We start from the raw sequence: 24,477 nt of genomic DNA, 5'->3' as shown, positions 1-24,477 counted from the left end.
GTACAGATGGCAGACAGTAATGAGAAGCCGGAAGCAAGGTTGGTTCACGTGACTTGCGTCCTGCAGCCTAAATCTGTGCTGGAGATGATGGCCCTCAAGGGGTGCAGGCTCCTTGTTATGGTTTGATTCTGATGAGACCCTTGAGCATCTCTCCTACCTGCTCATCCCTACAGATAAGACACGAAGAATAAAAATGACGCTACAAAAGGAGAACATGAGTTTCCAACTCAGAATTGTGGTCATTTGCCAAAGTCTTTATTTAACATATATTACTTTCCTCCTTGCCCAAGTATAAGAGGAAAATATTTGTAAAGCCACTAGAAAAGTCCTGGGCATGGAAAGGTGCTCACTACAGGGCATTATTAATAACTCTCATCATTACTGTAATCACGAGTCATGAGACAGTGGCTGGGTACATGACCTGGGAGCCATAGTTCAAATCCCTGCAGAGGAATTTACCTAAACCAAGTTTCTTAATCTCTGCAAGCCCCCATTTCCCAGTATATAAATAGGGATAGTAAAAATATGTCCTGTGTTGGGGTATTGTGAGAAGTAAATGAGGCAGTTTATATAAAATACCTAGAATAGTATTTAGCACATAGTGAATACCCTCTTAATGTCAGTCATTAATACTCAAAGATACTCTTTTCCTCTATCATTAGACTTTTAAGGGAGAAGAGAGGCAATAGTAAAGGATGCAGCATTTGAGGTCTTTCAGTGACATCTTTTTATATGAGGGTGCACATCAAGAGATGGGAGACACTTGCATTAGTGGCAGCACCCACACTAGAATCCAGACCTCCTGGTGCTGTTTCTAGCCTTCCTAGCACATGCTCTCTCTGGCTCATCATGGTCAACTGCCATCCTCCGACCATGTCACTCCCCCTCAACAAAGGAAAATGCTTCCTCCTCCTTTCCCAGAGCAGAGACCTGAAAGTATCTCATAGGGCAGTTGTAGAATGAAATGGGTCTCCTGACTTGTGCCTCCCCAGCTGGGGCCGCCTGAGGCTGGGCAGGGGCATCCCAGTTCCTGGGCCAAAGTGATAATCGCAGTGTAAGTTAATGTTAAGGACAGTGAATTTGGAGCCGGAAGAACTGGTGCCATTTATTGACTGGCCCTGGGAAAATAGCTTACCCACTTTGAGTCTTATTTTAGTGAGCCAAAAAGTGGGAATAAATTAAATTTGGGAGCAACTTAAAAGCCTAGTGTTTGACATATACTTTTTGTAACAATTTCTTGTCCCCTTTCTATCCTTGAAACAAAAACTGAAGTTGAAAAACATCTTATAGGATGTTAGATAAATAATAAAGCAAAACCTTGATTAATGTTTGAATGTTTACTCTGTAATAAAAATACAAAAAGTAACATCTGAATGTTACTAGGCACAGAGTATGTTGTTTCTATTAATTTAAATTACATTTTTTTCTTCTCATAGAGCAGTGCTGTTATTTTTTACAGTCATACATGTATTTTTATTATTTTAATTGACAAAAATTGAATATATTTATGCAGTACAATGTGATGTTTTTATAAATGTGTAAAATTTGGAATGATTGAACAAACTAATTGACATATCTATCACCTCACTTAACTTTTTTTTGTGGTGAGACATTTAAAATGTACTCTTAACAATTTTGAAATATACATTATTAATAACTGTAGTCACCATACTGTACCATAGATTTCAAGGATTTATTCTTCCTAAGTGAAACTTTGTACTCTTTGACCATCATGTCCCCATTTCACCCCCCAACCTCTGTTATATGTGTTATATTTTCTAAGATACAAGAAGGAACCAAAACAAATTCAATTTGCAATAGAGTAAGCTAAAGAAAGAGGGGAGTCAGAAAGACAAAGCAGGGGTGGGGCCCTGGGAAGATGGTGGGGAGGGAGAAAGGAAAAGGGAAAAGGAAAAGGGAACAAAGTGTAAACAGAAAATGAAAAAAATAGCAAATATTAACAAAACCAAATTCTGGCCCATCAGAAAAACTAAGGGGGCAAATCTCTAGCACAAATAAACAATATTGCATAAAGAGGAGGATAATCTTAAATACAGGATATTTTTTCTTCAACTTTTAAGTTCAGAAGTATGTGTGCAGCTGTTATTGTCAGTGCCTAGATGTTGACGCTGAGACTTGAGGTCTTGTACAAGGACTTGTACAAGGTCACACAAATAGAAGTGCCTGAGTCTGAGTTCGGAACAAACTCTGTCTTCAGGGCTCATTTTCTTAGCCACTGTGTATGTTTGTGGGATTCCAGACTTACCTTTGTGCCAGGTGAGCTTAGGTTGATTATTGAGCCTCTGGCATCTTAGGGGCTTCTCTCTGTTATCAGGAGGCTAACACTTCTGATCAGCGTTGCCTGGAACATGTCTCCCAAAGACCTGAAAACCTCCCTATATTTTGTAATGGGAGCAGGTGGTCCATTGTTGGTGGTTTATGTCTTTATATTCTATTAGTTGTGGCTAAATGATGTATGTAAGTACATACAAATAGTTACCTGATTCCCAGAATTTCTGCTAAAATGTCACCTTTTCAATGAGTCTTTTTGATGGTCTTAATATCCTTTTCCTTCCTGTGATATTTTTAAGCATTTTTTTTCTATAGAACTTATTAACTTCTATTATGGTAGAAGAATATATTTCTTCTTTTTTGAACATATATATGCCAGACTCCACTAGAATGACCACCCCATGAAGGCAGGAACCTTTGTTTTGTTAAAAGCAATAAGCAGATGAATACAGACTCTTTTTTCGTTTGGCTGGGATGATTTGCATGAACTCCTCTTAAGAACATGGTGAATCATTGTTTTGGGAGAAGATCGGGATAAGATTTGGCCTTAAGTAGAGGAAAACAACCTAAATATTTACACTCTCAAGAATTCAGTGGGAGGAAGAAAACTCCCACCAGATGCTAAACATTATTCCATCATTAGATGAGCTTTTGCCAAACATTGATCAAGGTTTTGCTTTATTATTTACCTAATGTCCTATGAGTTCTTTTTCAAATTCACTTTCTGTTTCAAGGATAGAAAGAGGACAAGAAGAATCACCACTGAAGTCCACATTCACTATGTTCATTATTCTAAATTATTAGTGTTCAAAGGCACAGAGACAGTATTTTTCCAACACCTGGCAAGAACCCCATCTGTATTAGAATTCAAAACTCAGTGTGATGGCTTTGTCTGTTAATGAGTTTTTCAGGCTAATTCTGGAATAGCTTGATTCATGTATCTCACTGATTGATAATGATGTGGCATTAAAAAAATTAGGACAGATCCTTTGGAATAAGAGGAGAACTTGGAAACCAGGCCGTGCTGCTTGGCAGGAACAGAGAGGAAGAGGCGGCTTGGCAGGCAATGGGCTACAGCGGTCCTAACAGTGCTTGTTCTTTATGGCTCACTGTCTAGCATACAAATCCACTGTGCACATATGCACATTGGAAACAACCCTAAAAAAAGGTGGAGTTGAGGCTGGAACTCCAGGTGGCTGTGGACTTGGAGATGAGATGATTCTAGAATGTATGTGAACCGAAGACCATGCCACTCATATTATCTGAGAATTTAGAAAAAAAAAATTCTAAGTGTGTGTCAGACCATGTGCAACGTGCAACATACTATAAATATTATGTCCTACACAATAATATTATGACTTTGGCAGTGTAATCCTCATTTAATCAAGAAGGAGGCTGAGGTTCGGAAAGATTAATCAACTTGCTCAAGGGCTGAAGGTATTCAAACCTACACTTATTTCAAAGCCCATGTCTTTTACACTATATCACTAGGGGTTTTCCAACAAAGTACTTTCTTCCTCCATGTGAGGCTGATTAAGGCTTCCAATTTGGGACCTGTCAGAAGTTTTGGAAGTGCCTAAGGAACTGCGGTCTAACCTAGGAATCTTTGCCTGTTTACCAACTGTGAAATCTGGGTCACTTCACTTCTTTGACCCTCAAATTCTTCTCTAAAAAATGGGGTTAACAATATATGTTTCGTGCAGGAACAGAAAACCAAACACTGCATGTTCTCACTTATAAGTGGGAGCTGAACAATGAGAACACATGGACACAGGGAAAGAACAACACATGCTGGGGCCTGTTGGGGAAGGGCGGGAGGTGGGAAGAGGATTAGGAAAAAGAGCTAATGCATGCTGGGCTTAATACTTAGGTGATGGGTTGATAGGTGCAGCAAACCACCATAACACATTTACCTATGTAACAAACTTGGACATCCTGTACGTGTACCCCAGAACTTAAAAGTAAAATAAAGAAAATTAAAAACAATGTGCTTCCAAGGATTTCTGAAGGATCAAGTAAAATAAAGTTTGTGAAAATATAAAGTGCTTTACAGATCTAAAAAATTATTATCATTACTGAGCAATGATCAAGTCAAGCTATTACCACCTTAATGTATCTTCAATGAGACTTTATTATTATTTTTTAATTTCAGTGGATAACGCGGGCTTCATGGCAGAGAATGGCACCATGGTGACAGAATTTGTTCTGATGGGGTTCCAGTTGCAGGCAGAGCTACAGTTAGGTCTCTTCTCTGTGTTTCTGGCCATTTTTCTCATCACTATGGGGGGCAACCTGGGCATGATTGTGCTAATTCAGAGTGACCTTCGGCTCCAGACTCCCATGTACTTCTTCCTCAGTCACCTTTCCTTCCTGGACATTTGCTACTCTTCTGTTATTGTTCCTCAGTTGCTTGAGACTTTGGGGACTGATAAGATGATCATCACCTATGAGCGCTGTGCCAGCCAATTCTTCTTTTTCACCCTCTGTGCTAGCACTGAGTGTTTCCTTTTGGCTGTGATGGCCTATGACCGCTACATGGCTGTGTGTAAGCCCCTCCTCTATGCCACAGCCATGACACCACAGACCCGCCTGGGGCTGGTGGCTGGGGCATATGCTGGTGCCATCGTCAATTCTGTGATCCGGACTGGGTGTACCTTTTCTATCTCTTTCTGTAAGTCCAATCACGTAGACTTCTTTTTCTGTGACCTCTCACCCCTGCTGAAGCTTGCCTGTAGTGAAACCAGGCCAAGGGAGTGGGTAATCTACCTCTTAGCTTTTCTGGTCATCACAACCAGCATTTCAGTGATTCTTATATCCTACTTACTCATCATTCAGGCCATTCTGAGGATTCGCACAGCAGGTGGCAAAGCCAAGACCTTCTCCACCTGTGCTTCTCACATGACTGCAGTGGCTCTCTTCTTTGGGACACTCATTTTCATATACCTGAAAGGCAACATGGGCAAATCCCTTGAGGAAGACAAGATTGTGTCAATATTTTACACTGTGACGATCCCCATGCTAAATCCAGTGATCTATAGCCTGAGAAACAAAGAAGTGAAGGAGGCTCTGAAGAAAGTTTTCAACAGGATGAGGGTTTCCCAAGCAGATTAACTCTTTAGCTCCATCAATCCAGAAGTTTCTGCAAATCCTACTCTGGGCTTTTGCCTCATCTCCTTAACACATGAACCAGATCTCATAATTACAAAGACATATTGAGGGAGAAGAAGGTAGATTTGGGTTCCAGTATTTTCTTTATTGGCTCTATGATCTTGAGCCAGAAATGCTCCACTTCAGTTTTCTCATCAGTAAAAATTTCTGCCTTGCTATGGATAAAGGTTAAGAGATCTTCAGCCAGGATCAAGAGAGAGGGAATGCCAAAAGGCTTTGTAAATAATAGCATGCTATAAAATATAGATTTTTTTTCTTGTCTGTCCTGAGTATTGAAGAGCATTTTCTCAGCTATTTGAATTTTTTTCTATTAAGCTTGTTTTTGTGCCTAGCATCATTACAAAACAGTAGCTCATTGTTTATAGGGAAATCACATTTTTGGTTGTGGATCATAGTGTGGATATCAGCCTTGATGAAAGAAAACTTTTCTTAATAGTCAGTCATACCCAATTTGGGATTTGTCATGGAAAATAAAAGCAACTAAACAGAAGAAGAAAAAATAAAGAAGGGAAAAGAGGTGTTAGCCTGCTTCCCAAGATGGCATAGAAGACTCAGACACTGTGGAAAAAAAGAAGGATGTAATGATTTGCATTAATTATTGGAAACAATTGATCTTGATGTAGGGCTGAAGTAAGTTGCATATATAACTTTGTAATATTTCTTGATCACCAAAGGTCAGAAGCTCTATTTTATTTCTGAAGCATTGTTCATGGACCATCTGCTTCAATTAACTCAAGTTATTTCCTGTTCTCCAGTAATGAAAACCATTATCTACTTTCATCTCCTCTAGGACATTTACTATATTGTCAGAAGATAGATAACAGTGAATCTGACTGCCACTTTTTAATGACTTCCTCATCTCCTAGAAATATTACCTGGGAAACATCTCCATGGAGACCCCACAATTTTATTCATCAATTCACCAAATATATACTATCTGCTATGTATCAAATATTAAGTTTATAATCTAGTAATAAATAAGATAGAAATGGTTCCTTTGGCACAGAGATTAGAACTTAGGACACAGATATTCAACCATTCCACTGTTAATTAATTAATTATTATTTGTTACAATATTGCAAAGTGAAACAAAAGAAGAAGCATGGGGTATTGTATACTGTATAATAAGGTTCCAACCTAGTTTGGTGTGGTCAGAAAAGGCTTCCGAGAGGAATTAACATTGAAGCAGAGGCTTCAAGAATAAGTATTCCACAGTCATGGGTTGTGAAGACTCTTCTAGACAGAAAGAGTTGCAAATGCAAAGGCCTGTGAAAAGAGATGCCTTGAGGAACTGAGGTTGGCTGTAGCATGAGGGAGCAGGGTTTAGTGTGAGATGCAACTGGTGAATTCCAGAGAAACTGGGTCACAGAGCCTTGCAGATTTGCTTAGGGACTTGTGGACTTTATTTCAAAAGTAGAGTGTGAAATGGTCAGATATGAATTTTTAAAATATTTCTTTGGCTGCAGTGCGATGGGTGGAAAGGAGGCCGGTGGTGGCAGAGACAAAGGGAAATAGAACCACTTCGCCTGTTAAATAACACTTGGTCCATCTCAGTGCATGGCATTTGATTTCCATGCCACAGTGTATGCTTCATTCTAGGATGCATGTTATGTTAAAGAAAGCTAGCAGGTGCATGACTTTGATGTTGGTTTAGGACTGATTCTTGGCAAAGTGGCAAAATTAGGGAAATATGTTTTTGGTGATGCCAACCTTTTCATTGGTGCACTTTTCCTTCCATGAAGTGTGACCTTTCTTAGGTAGACACAGGTGTACACTCACTGTCCCTTCATCCAAATGATCATTAACTACTTCTTAAGGGGTCAGCATGTTTTCATTAACCTCCTACTCTATGCCAGACTGAGTTAATGAGCTTAAGAAACCATCCCTTACAGGGCTTCTTCTGTGCTTAAAGGCAGGGAAAGCCTTCAAATGTAAAAACAAAGAAATCGGCAAAATGCTAGACAGTGGGTTTGCTGTTTTGATAGTGGCAGGAACAACCTCATACCCCTACCAATTTCTACTTTGTGGGTGGCAACCAATTCTGCCTATAAATGAGTGATCTTTGATACATCTGCAGTATTTTATGTTTATACAATTGCCTCATGTATGCACCAAGTAGATAAAAATAAAATGAAGTTTTAGTGTGTTTTAGGGAATTATCTTCTGATTAATGTAAAAACCACTGGAGAATGGCATATGTTGTATTGCTAATTACATATATTAATAAATGAATATAAACATTTATAGATTACCTAATTTGTGTCAGATTCTGTGCTGACTTTTCACTTATCTCATTTAAAGATTTCATTCTTAAAATAAAAAATGTCTCATCCTTAAAATAGACTCTAACACATACTGTTTTAGAAATAGAACTCAGTCAGGAATTCTGGTGTTGTTTTCTTTTTTATCCTCTCACTTCTAAGTGTATTTCTTTTAGGAACTAGGCTTTGGAATTATACATTTTTAGCTATAATACTTTGGCCTCAATTTACCAACAGTGATATTGGAAAGATGAAAAAAAGCAGACCCTCAAACTCTGAACTGACCCATTAAAATCAATTCACCAAGAGGCCAAAGTATTATGTTCTTGATCACTTAGAGCGACACCAAAACTTTAATTATGGATTTGTATTTTTCACATGCATTAAGTTGATTGAGTGTAGGGATAAAGCCAAATCAACTAGATTATCAGCATAAGGGCACGGGACTAGGATAGAATGATGGAGCATAAACCATACAACACGTAATCTAGGGCCTTTGGCAGAAGCGTGTATGTATATATTTACTTTTTGTGTATGGGAATGTATTTTGTCTGGGGGAGCCACAGTGCTTCAGATAAGAGCAAAAACAACCACACACAGTTTTTCTTTTGTCATGAAGATCAATTCCAGACAGATAGAAATACTTATCAGATTTTTTTCCTCCTTGCTGCAGTTCTATTTGTCTAAGCTACAAGGAAGGGAAAATGCCATCAAAGCCATGTGCAAATGACCACAAGAACAGAGCTGCCCAAGCCCCAGTGCCACCATCCCCGTGGATCCCCCGTGCCTTTTCGGTGGCTATGGGCTAAATGGCAAAAAAGAAACAAAGCATTTTGTTTTGAAGGTTTTTACTGGTGATGAGTTCAAAGAAGGTTAGGCAGCTCTGGTTTTTGAATCTTATTTTGCCTGATGCTGAATTCAAACTTCAAACTAAATTTTCTTCTGAATCTTACTTAGAGAATGTGGGGAGGATAAATCACGCGAGAAATTAGGGAGAGCTGACAGAAGTTGAAAAGAAAGTAGGCTGTCTGCTTCCCTGTAGTGAATCCACGAAGTTGCTTGTAGAGATCAAGATGCTTCGCGGACATTATACAATTCATCCTTTCAGTCCTATTGGGAAAGAAACTCTCAGCTATTTCCACTCATCTCTTCTTCAAAAATTATGAGGTTTTCTGAAAATAGTTGAAAAGAACATTGTGTCTTTTTCTTTTTCTTAACATCTTCGTCCTTATTTAAAACATAATAGTGAAACACAAAAATAAAAAATGACAGCAACAGCAGCAAAAAAAGCGCTGCTGAGCTTGTAACGGAATGAATATCTACACTGTTTCTAATTCTACCCTTACTAAATTTGCTTCTTTGGGGATTAAAACCCCTGAAAAAAGTATTGTAAAAATAGCCTGTCAACATCTGTTCTTTTATATATAGGCAGAGTCTATAACATTTTATTCATTAATTCAATAAATTAGCTCTTTATTGAGGAGCTAGTACATGCTGGGCACTCTGTGTGGGCAGGGACGTTGCTCCTCACTGTATTCCTGTTGTGTACTTTAGTACTTGGCACATAGATGACACTTAACTAACTTAAAAAAATTCCCTTTAATTGTTTAAAAGTTTTTTTTGGTACACATGATATTGAAACTTAAGTGGTTAAAATAAATTTACCATTTTAACCATATAAGTACATAATATGGTGGCATTAAGTACATTCATATCATCTTACAACCATCAGCATGATCCCTCTCCAGAACTTTTTCATCATCCCAAACTGAAACTCTGTACCCATTAAATCACTCCCCATTTCCCTGTCCTCCTACCCCTGGCAATCACCATTCTAGTTCTGTTTCTATGGATTTGCTTCTTCTAAGTACTTGTAAAAGTGGGATCATATAATATTTATCTTTCTGTGTCTAGGCTTCTTTCATTTAGCATAATGTTCTCAAGGTTCATGCATTTTATAGCATGTATCAGAACTCCATTGCTTTTTATAGATCAATAATAGTCTATTGCATGGATATACCACATTTTATCCATTTATCTGTTGGTGGACACTTGGGTTGTTTCTACCTTTTGGCTATTGTGAATAATGTTGCTATAAACGTGGGTGAACAAAGATTTGTCTAAGTCCCTGGTTTCTATTCCTTTGCATAGTATATACTACTTAAAAGTGGAATTGTTGGCTCATATGGTAAATCTCTGCTTAACTTTTTGAGGAACCACCTACTGTTTTTCACAGCAGCTGCACCATTTTACATTCCTACTGGCAATATATAAGTGTTCTAAGATTTTCACATGCTCAACACTTATTTTCCATTTTTTTGGTAATAGCTATTCTAATGGGTTTGAAGTGGTATTTCACTGTGGTTTTGAATTGCATTACCTAATGACTAGTGATGTTGAACATCTTTTCATCTTCTTATTGTCTTATTTGCAATTTATATATCTTCTTGCAGAAATATCTATTTAAGTTCTTTACTGATATTTAAATTGGGTTGTTTGGGCCTGGTGTGACAGCTCACTGCTATAATCCCAGTGTTCAGGGAGAACCCCTGGTCTCAAGCTATCCTCCTACCTTGGCCTCCCCAACCTCTGGGCAACATGGTGAGACCCTGCCTCTACAAAAAACAAAAATAAATTGAGTTGTTTGTTTTTTTATTATTGAGTTGCATGAGTTCTTTATATATAGTCATGCACCACATAAGAATATTTCAATCAATGATGGATCACATCTCAATGGTGGTTCCATGAGGTTATAATGGAGCTGAAAATTTCCGTCACCTATGGCCATCATAAGTATCCTAACATCATAGGACAACAGATGACTCACATGTTTGTGGTGATGCTGGTGTAAACAAACCTACTGTACTGTCAGCCATATAAAAGTACAGCACATACTATTATGTACAGTATATAACACTTGATAGTGATAATAAGACTATGTTACTCGTTTATGTAGTTACTATACTATTTTGTTGTTATTTTAGAGTGTATTCCTTCTAATCACAAAAAGCAAGTTAAGTCTAAAACAGCTTTATGCCAGGTCCTTCAGGAGGTGTTCCAGAAGAAGGCATTGTCACCATAGGAGATGACAGCTCCACACATGTATTCACCCCTGATATCCTTCTAGTGGGACAAGATGTGCTGTTGATATCATACCTAAAAAATCATTGCCACATCCAATGTTATGAAGCTTTTCCTCTATGTTTTATCCTAAGAGTTTTGCCATTTTAGCCTTTATGTTTAGGTATTTTATCCATTTTGAGTTCATTTATGTATGGGTATACTACATGAAAGTTAAGGACCTGACTTTATTCTTTTGCATATGGATATCCAGTTTTCCCAGCATTGTTTGTTGAAAAGAGGCACTCAACTTTTACTGAGATCCTTAATACAATGAGAGGAGATACTGTTAAAAAAAAAAAAAAAGTCTCAGGATTAAGAGAAAAGAGCTCTCAAACTCATTTTCAGGCCCACCCTTCTTCCTTCTCATCTATTGTTGGTTGCTTTTTACCAGTAGGGCAAATTAAGCCTGGGATAGTTAAATGACCGCAGGTGACCTGTCCTGGTACCACAGTTAAGTAGCAACTGTATCTTAACGTTGCTTTTGAGAAGGTGGTATTGCATAATTTGCTTTCATAGTTTACCCAGGGAAGAGGATTTTCCTCGGGGAAGGCAAATCCAAATCTGTAGAAGAGTGAATGACAGTTTGAAAAACTGTTTTTGGCATGACTCTTGTTTCATAATACAAACAACATAAAGTGAAACTCTTCTGTTGAAAGCTTGTGGGACTGCACAGACGTTACAGTGCAACTGTTGGATGACTGTGAGCTAAAAATGCTGGGGGAACACAGGTCTAGCGGGTATTAGCTCATTACAACCATGTGTGCATGACCAGTCCTTATTGAGAAAAGGTATTTCTAGATGATAAAGCCAGTGAGTTTATGTCTTAGTTTTCAGCCCCCAACTTTTTAACCTTGCACACAGGATTACCCCAGGCATAATAATAACTGCCTTGGTCCTGAAGTTACTCAGTCTCTATCGTTGCTTTGGGTCCTTACATTTCTTTTCCAGTTATAATACTGTAGATAAGGGAATTGGGGTAGAAAGACACTCCAGGACAGTTTAGACTGCATCTTAATCAGGAACCTTGACATAGAGACTACTGAGTTAACCAGATCATTGATGCATTTCCCAGGAGCTCTGACAGGCTATGGGGAAATCCTCACAGGCCAGGAGAACAGCCGTTCTGAGTTCCAGAAATTACAGATCGAGTAGTGATACTACAAGCCAAACATGAGGAGCCAAATGATTCTACTCAGTTTGTGATTGGTATTACAAAAGGATTGGTATGAGGACCTAGGGAGATGCAGGTGGGAGCTAGTTCTGGAAGCCATGATGTGACTCAGGGATGGGTGGGATGAGAGGATAAAGAATAGGAAAAATAAAATGGCAGAATCAGAACATTTATTTTATTTTTAAAGTGTTATTCATAATTCACAGATAATATTTTTATATATTTATGAAATTCACGACATTTAAAATAAGGGAATCACGGAATTCCCTACAGAAGGGCTGTTTCAATGTGCAGTGAATGAGAGTGCTGGATCCCCTATACCCTGACAGCACTGGGGAGCATGCTTTTCAAAATATCATGGCCAGTATTTACTTGGAAAGTATCTCATTATTTTAATTTGTATTCTTTGATTATTAATGAGGTTCAGAATCACCTCGTTTGTTTGCATCATTTATATTTGTTTTGTAAATTTCTTATGTGCTTTGTTGATTGATTTGTAAGAGTAACTTGTACGTTGGTGGGGGGAATGGCAGTGCAGGAAGGTCTTACATGGTGCCTACATAAAATGGCTGCAAGTACTGGGAACAGTAAACTGAGGCAAATTGTGTTAGGTCTTTGGGGAGGCAAACTTTTTAAGCCTTTTTGTTTTAGGTGCAAGGTAACTTTAACTTTGTTACAGCACATGACATGCTTAAGGGCTTAAAACTCCTTATGTAGCATTACAAAGTAACCAAACTTGTAGGCTTTTTGTAAAACTTGCTAGCCGCACTGTTTATTAATAAGCATACACTTTTAGTTTGTAGAAAAATCTTACACAAACTGCCACTGTTACTGATTTTATGTTTAATGCACAGCCTTCCTTTACCAATTTACTCTGCCACCTGCACTATAAATAATAGTAATTGTGCTTAATAAATATTGTAAAAACCAAAGCTCGGGGCCTTCGCTGCCTCCAGTAAAAAGTAATGGTCCTGTGGTCCCACTCTCTCTCTTAATCTGTCTTTTTCTCATTCCTTTTTTGCCACCAAACTCAGGGTACCCATGGGTAGGGTGTGGGGCTGGTTCCCAACAGTACATTAGAAAAATCAGTCTTTTGTCTGTCATTTGCATTGCAAATATGTTTACAAGTTTGCCTTTTGAGTTTATTTATGGTACTTTCAGTCTCCAAAAATGTTAAAATTTGATGTAGTTAGATTTATTCATTTTTTTTTCTTTTATAGCTTCTAGGGTTTCTATTGATATTAGAAAGGCCTTTTCTCCAAGATAATCAAATTATTTACCTTTTCTTTTTAATAAAAAGATTTGCTATAATTTCATTTTTTATGTCTCACATCTTGGATTCATCCTGAATTTATTTTGCACACATGACAGTGCAACTTTCCATTTCTCTGGGAGCTTGCTGGGCAACATGTCTCCCTCTGGAATCCGAGCTCCAGGAGGGCAGGCACTTAGCTTGTGCTGCTTGCCAAAGTGATGCTGGTGCCTGGCACAGAGCCTGCCACCTGGTAGGCACTTAGTAAGCTCTTCTTTAATTAGTATATGATAAAATTCTAGAAGATAGAGGGATGAGCTGAATCTAGCAGGAAAAAAACCTTTATTTCTGGATTTTATCCTCTAAAAAAAATAGAAAAAGACTGAAGCAAGCCCAGAAAATGAAAACCAAGTGGCGAAGGAATCAGAAACCAACTTAGAGGAGGCACGGCGGATGCTCACTTTGGAGAAAACTCATTGAGAAAATCTCTTCCTTTGTTTAGTATTAAGGAGATGGATGCCTTGGCTTTTAGAGTTTAAGGAAGAGGTCTGGAAGGAACTGTTCAAAGAGGGGATGGGTTGTCTTTGGAGATGGTGAGTTCTCTTTCCCTGGGAGTGCTCAAGGGTAGATGTATGGTTTCTTGGGGACTGTTGTGGAAGATTCAAACATCAGGAGCCCAGCAGATGAGTGATATGGTCTAAGGGTAATTCAATAGGGAAGAGCGGGTCCTGCTCCATGGGAGCAATGAAATGACCTCTCAGCTCTAACCAAGTGTTGCCATGTGTTGCAAGAAATCTGTAGTTTTTTTTTTTTTTAAGAGAAATTTGAAAGTGAATTAAAACAATAGAAAGTTTATTGATTTTTAAAACTTGGGTTTTAAAATCCTGATGTCTGGATTTCCCTTGTGGCCCAGAAGTTTGCAGTCTCTATCACAGATAAAAGTGGAATTATATAGAGAAAGTAGCACAGTTTCCGGATTATATGACCTTTCAAACTTCTCTAACCTTGGCTCTCTGATTTCCTAAGCTATATAAATGTAAGAGAGTATTAATAGTGTCACTATATCACTAGAATATGACTCAGCATATGAGAAGAGCAGATTTGATGGAGGAAGAATTAGGATTTGATGGAAGGAAGGCTGTCTCTGGAATTACTCTACTCTATATACAACCTATCATCATTTTATGCCAATAAATATTAATTGTTGGTAATAATAGAGTGCAAGGGTCATATAAGCAAGTCTTAAGGAGAGAAAAGGCCAGAAAGTAGTCTTTAAAGTGACAATGGAGACAGACAGAGCAAGAGAGAGAGAGAGAGAAAAGAAGAAGAAGAAGGAGGAGGAGGAGAAAGAGGAGGAGGAGGAGGAGGAAGAGGAGGAGGAGAAGGAGGAGGAGAAGGAGGAGGAGGAAGAGGAGGAGGAGGAGAATAAAATGCAACTTTGAACCAAACCTCCCTTGTGTATAAAAGGAAATTAAGAGTTTGAGATATCTACTCTTAGCCCAGTGGCCTGGAGACACAAGGTCTTCTGCAGGCTGCCTTATCCATTAATAAAATTAAGTGTTTTGGCTTAGCAATAAAAATCAGTGCCATGGATTTTTTTGTTCTGTGATGAAGCTGAGAGAGTTGAAAAGGAATGGGAATCGTTACTGTTTCCCAATCCAACATTATTTTGTTGCATCATTATAACTATTATTGTAGAGGGTTGAATGCACAGCTAAAGAGAGATGACTTTCCTTCATTTACAGCAGGGTGACTATCGTTAACAAAAATTAATCCTATATTTCAAAATAGCTAGTAGAGAAGATGGAAAACATTCTCAACACAAAGAAATGACAAATGTTTGAGGTGATGAATATTGTAATTATGCTTTGATCATTACACATTGAAGGCATATACCAAATGTCACATGTACCCCATTAATATGCACAATTATTATGTATCAATAGGAAAATTTAAAAAGAAAGTTTCCCAAGGTCACATAACATAGCCAGCAGCTGAGCTAGGATTGAATGTTGGCAGTTTGTCTTTAGAGCTGCATTCAGCCATTGTGAGGTTCACCTCCCACTACACTGGGCTCTTTTATCAGGGGGTGCTGTTAGATGCCTGCTTTTAATTACTTAGATGATAGTGATTTTAAGGTCTTGCATCAGCCAGGTGTTCTAAAGAAACAATAGAAAAAATATTTTTATCCGTATATAGCATTTATATTTCTACCTATCTTCCTGCCTACCTACCTACCTGTCTACCTATCTATCTAGAATTATTTTAGAGAATTTGGCTCACGTAATTGTGGGGGCTGGCACGTCTGAAATTTGCTGAGCAGGTGGCAGGCTGAAGACTCAGGGAAAAGATGATGTTGTAGTTCTCAGTCTTAAGTTATGTGGAGGAAGAATTCATTATTTTTTGGGAGACCTTAGTCTTTTCCTTTAAGTTCTTCAACTTACGGAATGAGGTGGACCCACATTATAGAGGGTACTCTGCTCTACTCAAAGTCAGCTGATTTAAATGTCAATCATAGAAAAAGAAAAAATACCTTGACAGCACTACTTAGGCTGGTGTTTGATTCAATAACTGGGCACCATAGCCCAGCCAAGTTGATACAGAAAATGAACTATACAGGTCCCTTAAGATTATGTGGTTCAGGACTTATTTTAAGAAAGTGCTCACTCTCGGAGTCGTACAAGTGCAGGGTCAGTACCTGACAGTGAGAATCTCCTTAAATTTTGTGCTTCCCTTGCCTCACCCTGGTCCTGGCCCTGCTTTCCACAAAAGATTCAAGATAATGTCTTTAACCTGGGTCTTCTTCCAGTAGCACGAACTGGGAGTCAGACACACCTGGATTTGAATCCTGCCTCCATTATTCGTATGAGGTATTGAACAAGTGGCATAATCATTCTGAGTCTCAGTTTGCTTAACCATGGAATAGGTATAATAACATCACCTGGTTTCCAGGGATGTTGGGAGGTGACAGAATATCAGCTCGGAACAAGGGTGAAGAGTATGATTTGTTATGGCAAAGTCTTTTTTTTTTTTTTTTTTTTTATTATAGCAGGCTTTTTTTTAGCCTTTGTTATAATTTTGGCAGGTGAAATAGCCAAGTGTTGCCTTTCTTTTGTGCATTCTTTGATGCTTCATCTTGATTTATAAAGCCCAGAAATTCAACAAAACAAAAAGCACAAGCCTGTCCCCAAGCCTTGTATAGAGGGAAGAGGACTGACACACACAAACAGAACCATGAGACAATGTGATCTACTGCTACCTTGTGTGGGACATTCATTAAAACAGTGGGGATGGCAGCTTCAAAACTACTTTGTGAGTAGCTCAAATAAAAGCTGATGTGTAGGTAATAAAATAGGAGTTCTGTAATTGTATCTTTTCCCTAATTCAGATTGGTTTTCTTGGTTAGTGAGATCTTATGATACTAAGAAAAAAATACATCTTGTATGTCTATAAATATATAGGTATTTTATTTTTGGCCATATGAATTTAACATCTATTTTCTTTATGATATTAAACACATTATTTAACAAATGGAACAACATTGTAATATCTCACAAATATTTTGGAGACAAATTTCCCTGAGACTTCTAGTGTGTATTGAGCTATACTCTCTCTCGCTCTCCATCTTTCTCTGTCACTTTGTATATCTATCCATACATTTGACATTTTTTGGCTCATTTCCTGGATAGTAGAGCCCTTTGCTAGACTTAGACTTTATCTTTTGCAATTTCAGTTGCAGAATAGTTTAATAAACTATTAGCACGTGAGAAATAGGGAAAGGGTGTGGATGATGATGAGCAGGAAAGTTTGAACTTTTAAATATGACAATAAAGTGATTTCCCTTTTACACTGTTGGTAGGAGTGTAAATTAGTTCAACCATTGTGGAAGACAGTGTGATGATTCCTCAAGTATCTAGAACCAGACATATCATTTGACCCAGCAATCCCATTACTGGGTATATACCAAAAGGATTATAAATCATTCTACTATAAAGACATATGTACATGTATGTTTATTGCGGCATTGTTCACAATAGCAAAGACTTGGAACCAACCCAAATGCCCATCAATGATAGACTGGATAACGAAAATGTGGCACGTATACACCATGGACTACTATGCAGCCATAAAAAAGGATGAGTTCATGTCCTTTGCAGAGACATGGATGAAGCTGGAAACCATCATTTTCAGCAAACTAACACAAGAACAGAAAACCAAACACCACATGTTTTCACTCGTTAGTGGGAGTTGAACAATGAGAACACATGGACACAGGGAGGGGAACATCACACACTGGGACCTGTTGGGGGCTAGGGGCTAGGGGAAGGATAGCAGGGGGGTGGGGGCCCTGGGGGAGGGATAGCATTAGGAGAAATATCTAATGTAGATGACAGGTTGATGGGTGCAGCAAACCACCATGGCACATGTATACCTATATAACACCTGCATGTTCTGCACATGTACCCTAGAACTTAAAGTATAATAAAAAAAGGTAATAAAGCATCTTCCTTAATAACCTGTGAGTCAACCTGATGCCTTGGAGCATACGGTTTCAGTTGGTCTTAGACTGAAGACCAAAATCCTGAAACTGACCTGTAAGGCTCTATGTAATCCAGCCCAACCAACTGCTAGGCTTGCCTGTTACCATACTCTCCTTAGCCCTTCCCTGGCTTAAAGGCTCTTTCCAGTCACTCAAATACACGAGTATGGCTAATTCCATCCTGTCCAGGGTCTGCTCAGGCCACTCTGCACCCTCTATAAACTTTCTTATAGGGGTCATTCCTACTGACATTCAGATCTCAGCTCACTTGCTTGGTAATCCTCCCAGGCCTTCCCTAATGAGGTCTATGAACCTCTTATTCTCTTTCCTAGCTTTACATATCTCTCCTTTGTAGCATTTAACATAAATTTAATTTTACATTTTTGAGTGATGAATATTCAATTACTATTTCCCTAATAGGACTGTAAACATCATGAGGGCAAGAGCTGTGTCTCTTTTGTTAATTGCTAAATCTTTATCCTCTAGTATTTAAAAATAATGCCTGAGTCAAAAAAAGAAGGAAAAAAGAAAAGAAGGAAAGAAGGAAGAAAAAAGGAAGAAAGGAAAAGACAGAGAGAGAGAGGAAGGAAGGAAGGAAGATTATGGAGTGGTTGGGGTAGCCTCTGCTTAATGCTACGCATCAGGGTTAGAAGTTCTGTTTGATGACCTGTAAGCCAGGTGAGGCTAGCCCATCCTGTCTAGAAAGAACTGTGTATTGCTGTTTCAATGACTAGCAGCCTCTCACCAGCAGGTCCTTTCCTAATGAGGCTTGATATACAGATGGAAGGTTTTTAAAGGACTCTGAGAACTTCATTTTCTAAAAACTGGAGAAGCAGACGTGAGCAGGGAGGTGCATTAGCTGATGCTTTTCTGAGCACTTCAGCTAAATGGCAGATGAGACTTTCTCCCACTCCTCAGGCTTCACTCCTTATTTGACACCTTCTCAGGCTCTCTTAGTCAGGGATTGTTGGCTATGGCAAATAGAAATCTATTCAAGCTAGCTCAGTAAAGTGAGAGTTTTTTTTTGTAAAGTCAAAGTAGGCAATTTCAAGGATAAGGAAGCTGAACTGCTGTGAGGCCTCATGGGAACTAGACTCCAGGAGTTAGTGGGAAACAAAGCTTCATTCTCAACTCTCTGGGGTGTCTGGTCCGATTTCTCTCTGCTTCACCCTGATTCTTTCTGTCCTTCTTTAAACCAACTTCGTCTGTTTCTATGAGGTCTCAACATGGCCACCAGCCCACAAACATCCATAAGCAGTCAGTTCAAGCTCTCACCACCAAACTGACCATGGTACTTGCTTTTTTTGGTTAAACTTCTCCAGAGAATAAACTTCGGTCAACAGGCCAGCCACACCGTTAGGTAGATTGTCCACTGTACATTCAAGTAAGGTCTGGGTCATGTGATATGAACATGGCTGCTTAGGTCTGCTGTGCTTTCCATATTTTTCATAGGAAGAGTTTTAGAAGAAGTGGGCTATCAGTCCCAATCATGTCTATTATACAGCAAGAGTCCAGGTCCTTGCTATATCACACATCTTTGAAGGGACTGCCAATCCTCAACATAAATCTCTTGCATGCCTCTACTTTCAGCAGTGGATACATCCTAGCCAAAGGACAGAAATGGGAACTTTATGACCAAGGTGGTCCCATCTTCCAGGCCATAGTTCACTGAAACAGGGGAGGCCACCTGACTCAAGCTGGGCTAGTTTGAGACCCTTCTGCAGGAATTTGGAATTGGAACTATGAAAGACTGGTCTGGAATTGTACTATATACAATTGGGAACTGTGGTTAGCCATATTCTGTCATGCGGACTGGGTTGCAAAGGAATCAATACTTCAGGCATAGAGAAATATGAAGCTAATGTGCAGAGAGAAGCAGAAATGAGAGACGATGAACACTCCCTAGGTTCCTGATAGCTCTTTACAAATAAGTAGTGCTTTCTTGACTTGGCTGCGTTCTTGCCAGTGGGTTATGTGAGATTCTTCCCAGTCCTTACAATAAGTCCCTTTTAAACATCTTGCATTCACTTGAGTTGGTTTCTGATACTTGCATCCACATATCTTGACTAATATAAAAATCAGATGTATCAGGAGTAACGTGCAAAATCAGACTTTCAGAAAAAAAGTGTCATCTGAGACAATGATGGGAACAGTAGGGACTTCCCCATCCTCAAGCTATCTCTTGGTATGTGCTGTCAGAGGAATTGGTGGACTACCATCCACCTGTTATCATCTGAGACTCAGATCACATGCCTCCAGAAATGGAGATGTTAGGGATCTTGGCTAAATATTAGGATATTAGAGTATGGTTGCTCCTTGCAGGCTTCTGTAGAGAGCAACTAAATAGAAACAAATTCTTGTCTAGGACTTCCTCATATGGGAAAATACAGAAGCCACCCAGCATCAGCTTACAGAATCACAAAAGTTCAAAAAAAATATTAGTCATTACATTGCGGGTAGCTTGGAGGAATTGAGAAATCTTTAACAGAGCTCACTCTTCTTGCAGGCAGCCAACAATGATTCAATTCATGAAGTCCAATTCATGGACTTCAAATTTTATTCAAAAGGTAAGGAAATTGGCAGCACAGGGAAATAATATTTTGACTTTGTTTGAAAAATTGACAGAAGAGAATTTAAAAGTGAAAAAGACAGATAACTTTGAAAGTAAGTGCTATAGTCTAAAACAAATTGATGGTCACCTGGTCTAGACTGATAGCAGTGAAGATGGAGGTAAGGTTTAAAATATTTTTTGGAGGTAGATTTAAAAGGATTTACAGATGGGTAGTGAAGCTGACTTACTTTTTTAAAGATACTCATACCAAATTACATCCCATCCAATATTATCTTCTGGGAATAAGACGTTGATACATGCCTCCATCAAGAGGTGGATTCTGTGATCCTTTCTCTTGAAACTGAGCAAATCTTAATAATGAGTTCAACCAGTAAAATGTTGCAGAAGTGATGCTCTGTGACTGCTGAGTCTGGGCCATGAGGGGCAATATGGCTTCTGCCTGGCTCTCACTTTCACTTGGCATGTTTACCTGTAGAACTCAGCCACAATTTTGTGAGGAAGCCCAGACTACATGAAGAGGCCATGTGTGGAGTGTTATGGTCAACAGCTCTGCTAGCCCCTCAGCCACAGCCAGCACCAACTTTTAGACATGTGATTAAAAAAGCCTTCAGTTAATTCAACTCCCAGTCCTTGGGTATTCCAGTTGAGGCCTTGACATGTCATAACTGAAATCCTGGACCAGAGAACCCATGAGTGATAATAAATGATTATTGCAGTTTTAAGCCACTAAGATTTGAGATAATTTATTATGTAGTGATAGATAACTAGAGATTGAATGTGGGCTATAGGAGGAAAAAGGTAAATCTAAGATGATTCCAAGAATTTTGATCTGAATGAGCACAATATTTTGTTGTTGTTGTTGTTGTTATTAGAGGTAGAGTCTTGCCATGTCACCCGGGCTGGAGTGCAGTGGCATGATCATAGCTCAAACTCAAACTCCTGGGCTCAAGCCATTCTCTCGTCTCAGCCTCCCAAATTGCTAGGACCATAGGCACGTGCCACCATGCTTGGCTAATTTTTAAAAAGGACTTTTTTTTTTTTTTTTTTTTTTTTTTTTTTTGTGGAGAAGGGGTCTTGCTATGTTGTCCAGGCTGATATATTTTTTTTTTTAAGTGAAAGCATGAGTCCTCCTTTGAATATGGCAAGTTTGAGATAGCTTCCCCTAGCACTCTCTGCTTTATCCACACTGGCCTTCTTGCTGTCTCTCAAATGTAGCAAGCTCATGCCCTCCCTAGTCTACAGTAATGAAATCCTCAACAACCATTTCGTAATATGTGACAGTGACTCCATGGTCACAAGTGGACTGAAAAAGAGATTTCACTTAACTTTATTAAGCCAACTAGAGTAATTTCCTAGGAATTTGGAGGTGAATGGAGAGAGTAAAGAGTTCTATATGTGACTGAACCAAAAACATTTAAACTTGGGAGCTGTGGGCTTAAATGTTCTGCAAGGCAGAAGGGGTAGAAGGCTCTGACTTAGAGAGAGAGAGAGAGAGAGAGAGAGAGAGAGAGAGAATATGAGGCAATTGCATAATAGATGGACAGAAAATACTGTCTGAATTCTCACAGGATTTCCAGTGGGAAATTTTCAGCCCAGCCGTACTTGTGGCTTGGTTTCTGGATACACATATCCTTATAATAAATTTCCTTTTGTTTTGCTCAGGCTTGTTGTGTTTTTTTGATTTTTTGTGTGTGTATTTTTTTTTTGAAACAGAGCCTTATTCTGTTGCTCAGGCTAGAGTGCAATGGTGCTATCTCGGCTCAGTGTAACCTCCTCCTCCTGGGCTTAAGTGATTCTCCTGCCTCAGTCTCCCAAGTAGCTGGGATTACAGGTGCCTGGCTAATTTTTGTATTTTTAGCAGAAACGGGGTTTTGCTATGTTAGCCAGGCTGGTCTCGAACTTTTCACCTCAGGTGATCCTCCCTCCTCAATCTCCCAAAGTGCTGGGATTACAGGCGTGAGCCACTGTGTCCAGCTCTCTGGTTGGTTTTTATTACTTAAACCTAGAGAGTCGAAATTGATATGTACAATTAATTAGAACCTCCTTGTTTCTCTGGAAAGCAACACCAAGCTCAAGGCTCCTTGAAATAGCATTGCTCAGAGGGCTTCCTAAACACCCAGAGCTCTCCTCGCCTCCTTAAAGCATGTATAGATCTCCACGTTATGGTACTAATTGACAACTGGGTGCTGATCACACTGACTTGGTTAAACTGGCTAAATAGTTTACTCATGCCATTCCTATGTGGAAAATTTTGACTTATATTTTAGAGAAACAAGAAAATAAAAGGGGTTCTTGAAGAAGGTTCCTAACAGTTACACTAACCTTCTGTGTAACAGTGTGGCATGCTAACATACCATTATTGTCATCATTACCAGTAATAAGAAGTCATAATAAGTAAAAATGTCCTAACTTCTCTGAGAAAATCACCTTTCATCTTTTGGAAATGTTATGTTTTGTCTGAATGTGCTTTATGTGATGATACACAGAAGGAGACTTGCTCTAATAATGGGTTTTCAGGGTGTTAAAACTCAGGCTCTCTAACTTGCAACAGCAGCAAGGTTGTGGTTAATGAATACGTGCTATTAAAATGGTTTCAGAGCGAGGAATAGGAGGGAGCCTTGTATTAGTGAAGCTGTCTATGCCACACTATGGTATTTGGAAGAAAACCTTCCTGGGTCTTTGTCAAAGGTAGGGCACTAAGTGAAGGGGGATTTTATTTCTGACACTGTAAGGAACAGGAAAGGCAAAGGAGTGAGAACAATGTTCACTACAGAGCCAACTGATAATACTGAGAAGGTAATTTAATACCTTCTTTCTGAAAAAATGTGACATAAGAAAAATGAAATAATAATTTTTATATTTTGAGTGCTTCCTATGTGCCAGATGAGAGACTAATGACATCTCTGTAAGGTTGGCAGGTGTCAGGTGAGTGACCTTGGGCGACCTTCCTCCCTCCTACCCCATGTCTTTGTTACTGCTTCAGCAGAATGAGGAGAGCCACTCTTTGCAGAGCTCTTCTGAGGGCAAAATGGAAGGGACATTGTTCTGAAAGGTCAAAGGTACCCTGTAAATATAAGAGCTTAGCAAGTTTTCTTTCTTTGCCTCTTTCTCTAGTAAGAAAGATGGAGTGGAAAGAAAGTGAGGGAGAAGCTTTGGCTGGAATTTATAGAGGGGTGGAGCAGATAGGCAGTAAATACAATAAGTACATTATATGCTATGTTAGAACGTGACAGTTCCTATGGAGAAAAACTAAGGCAGGGTCAGGAGAATAGGGAATATGCAATTTTAAGTGTCTTACTCAAATTTTAATTTTTTTAAAATTTTCTTTTTATTTTATTTTCCTCGTATTTTTAGTGGACACATAATAATTGTAAATATTTATGAGTTCCAAAAGCCTAAACTCTGACATCAAGAAAATATTTGGAAGCTTGTGCAGTGAATAAGAGAAACTTACCTATCTGCAACCATGGATAAAAATTTCCTGGTCCAGAAGGGTAAAGAAAAGGGGAGAGTAGCAAGAAGTTGGTTAACAGATATAAAATTACATCTAGCTGGGAGGAATAAGTCCTAGAGTTCCATAGCATTGCAGGATAAATACGGTTAACCATAAATCATTGTATATTTTCAAAGAGCTAGAAGAGAGAATTTTGAATGTTCAGCCCACAAAAAAATTGTGAATGTTTGAGATGGTGGATATGCTAATTGCTATGGTTTGATATATGTGTATCAAATTTTAATTTTAAGGTTCAGCTCAAATGCCACTTCCTTGGAAATTGTCTCCCCTGAATTTTATCCTGGTGTGGGAATGATTGATTACATATATGGCTTACCTCTAACAGGAGAGTGTAAAATTTTTGAAGGCAGAAAATATGTATATGTATCTGTGTGTGTGTTTTGTGTGTGTAAATTTCAGCCCTGGTCTCTAGAGCACCTTTCTCAATCAAAAATGAGAAATGACTGAACGTGCAGATGACTCCCACCAGTCCCCTTCCTGGCCCATTTGTCAAAGGGGCTTCCTCCTGACCTTGCTCCCTTCCTTTCTCTTGTCTGGACATTTTGAAACTCATAAAAAATGCATGTGCATCTGATGCTAAGAAT

The 24,477-nt window shown here is 38.8% G+C and overlaps 1 protein-coding gene across 1 annotated transcript; it reads left to right on the top strand.

The window, feature by feature from the left end:
* Window positions 1-4,461: 4,461 nt before the first annotated feature.
* LOC105733792 (olfactory receptor 9I1-like) lies at window positions 4,462-5,403 on the top strand. Its single transcript, XM_012476422.2, has one exon. It carries the CDS (start codon window positions 4,462-4,464, stop codon window positions 5,401-5,403), a length of 942 nt encoding a protein of 313 aa, XP_012331845.2.
* The last annotated feature ends 19,074 nt before the right edge of the window (window positions 5,404-24,477 follow it).

This window comes from Aotus nancymaae, unplaced genomic scaffold, assembly GCF_030222135.1.
Source record: "Aotus nancymaae isolate 86718 unplaced genomic scaffold, 86718_ANA_hifiasm-v0.15.2.pri h1tg000059l, whole genome shotgun sequence".
NCBI classification, from domain to species: Eukaryota; Metazoa; Chordata; class Mammalia; order Primates; family Aotidae; genus Aotus; species Aotus nancymaae.
The sequence above is the reverse complement of the archived record's forward strand: the minus strand, read 5'-3'. Positions and strand labels throughout refer to the sequence as shown.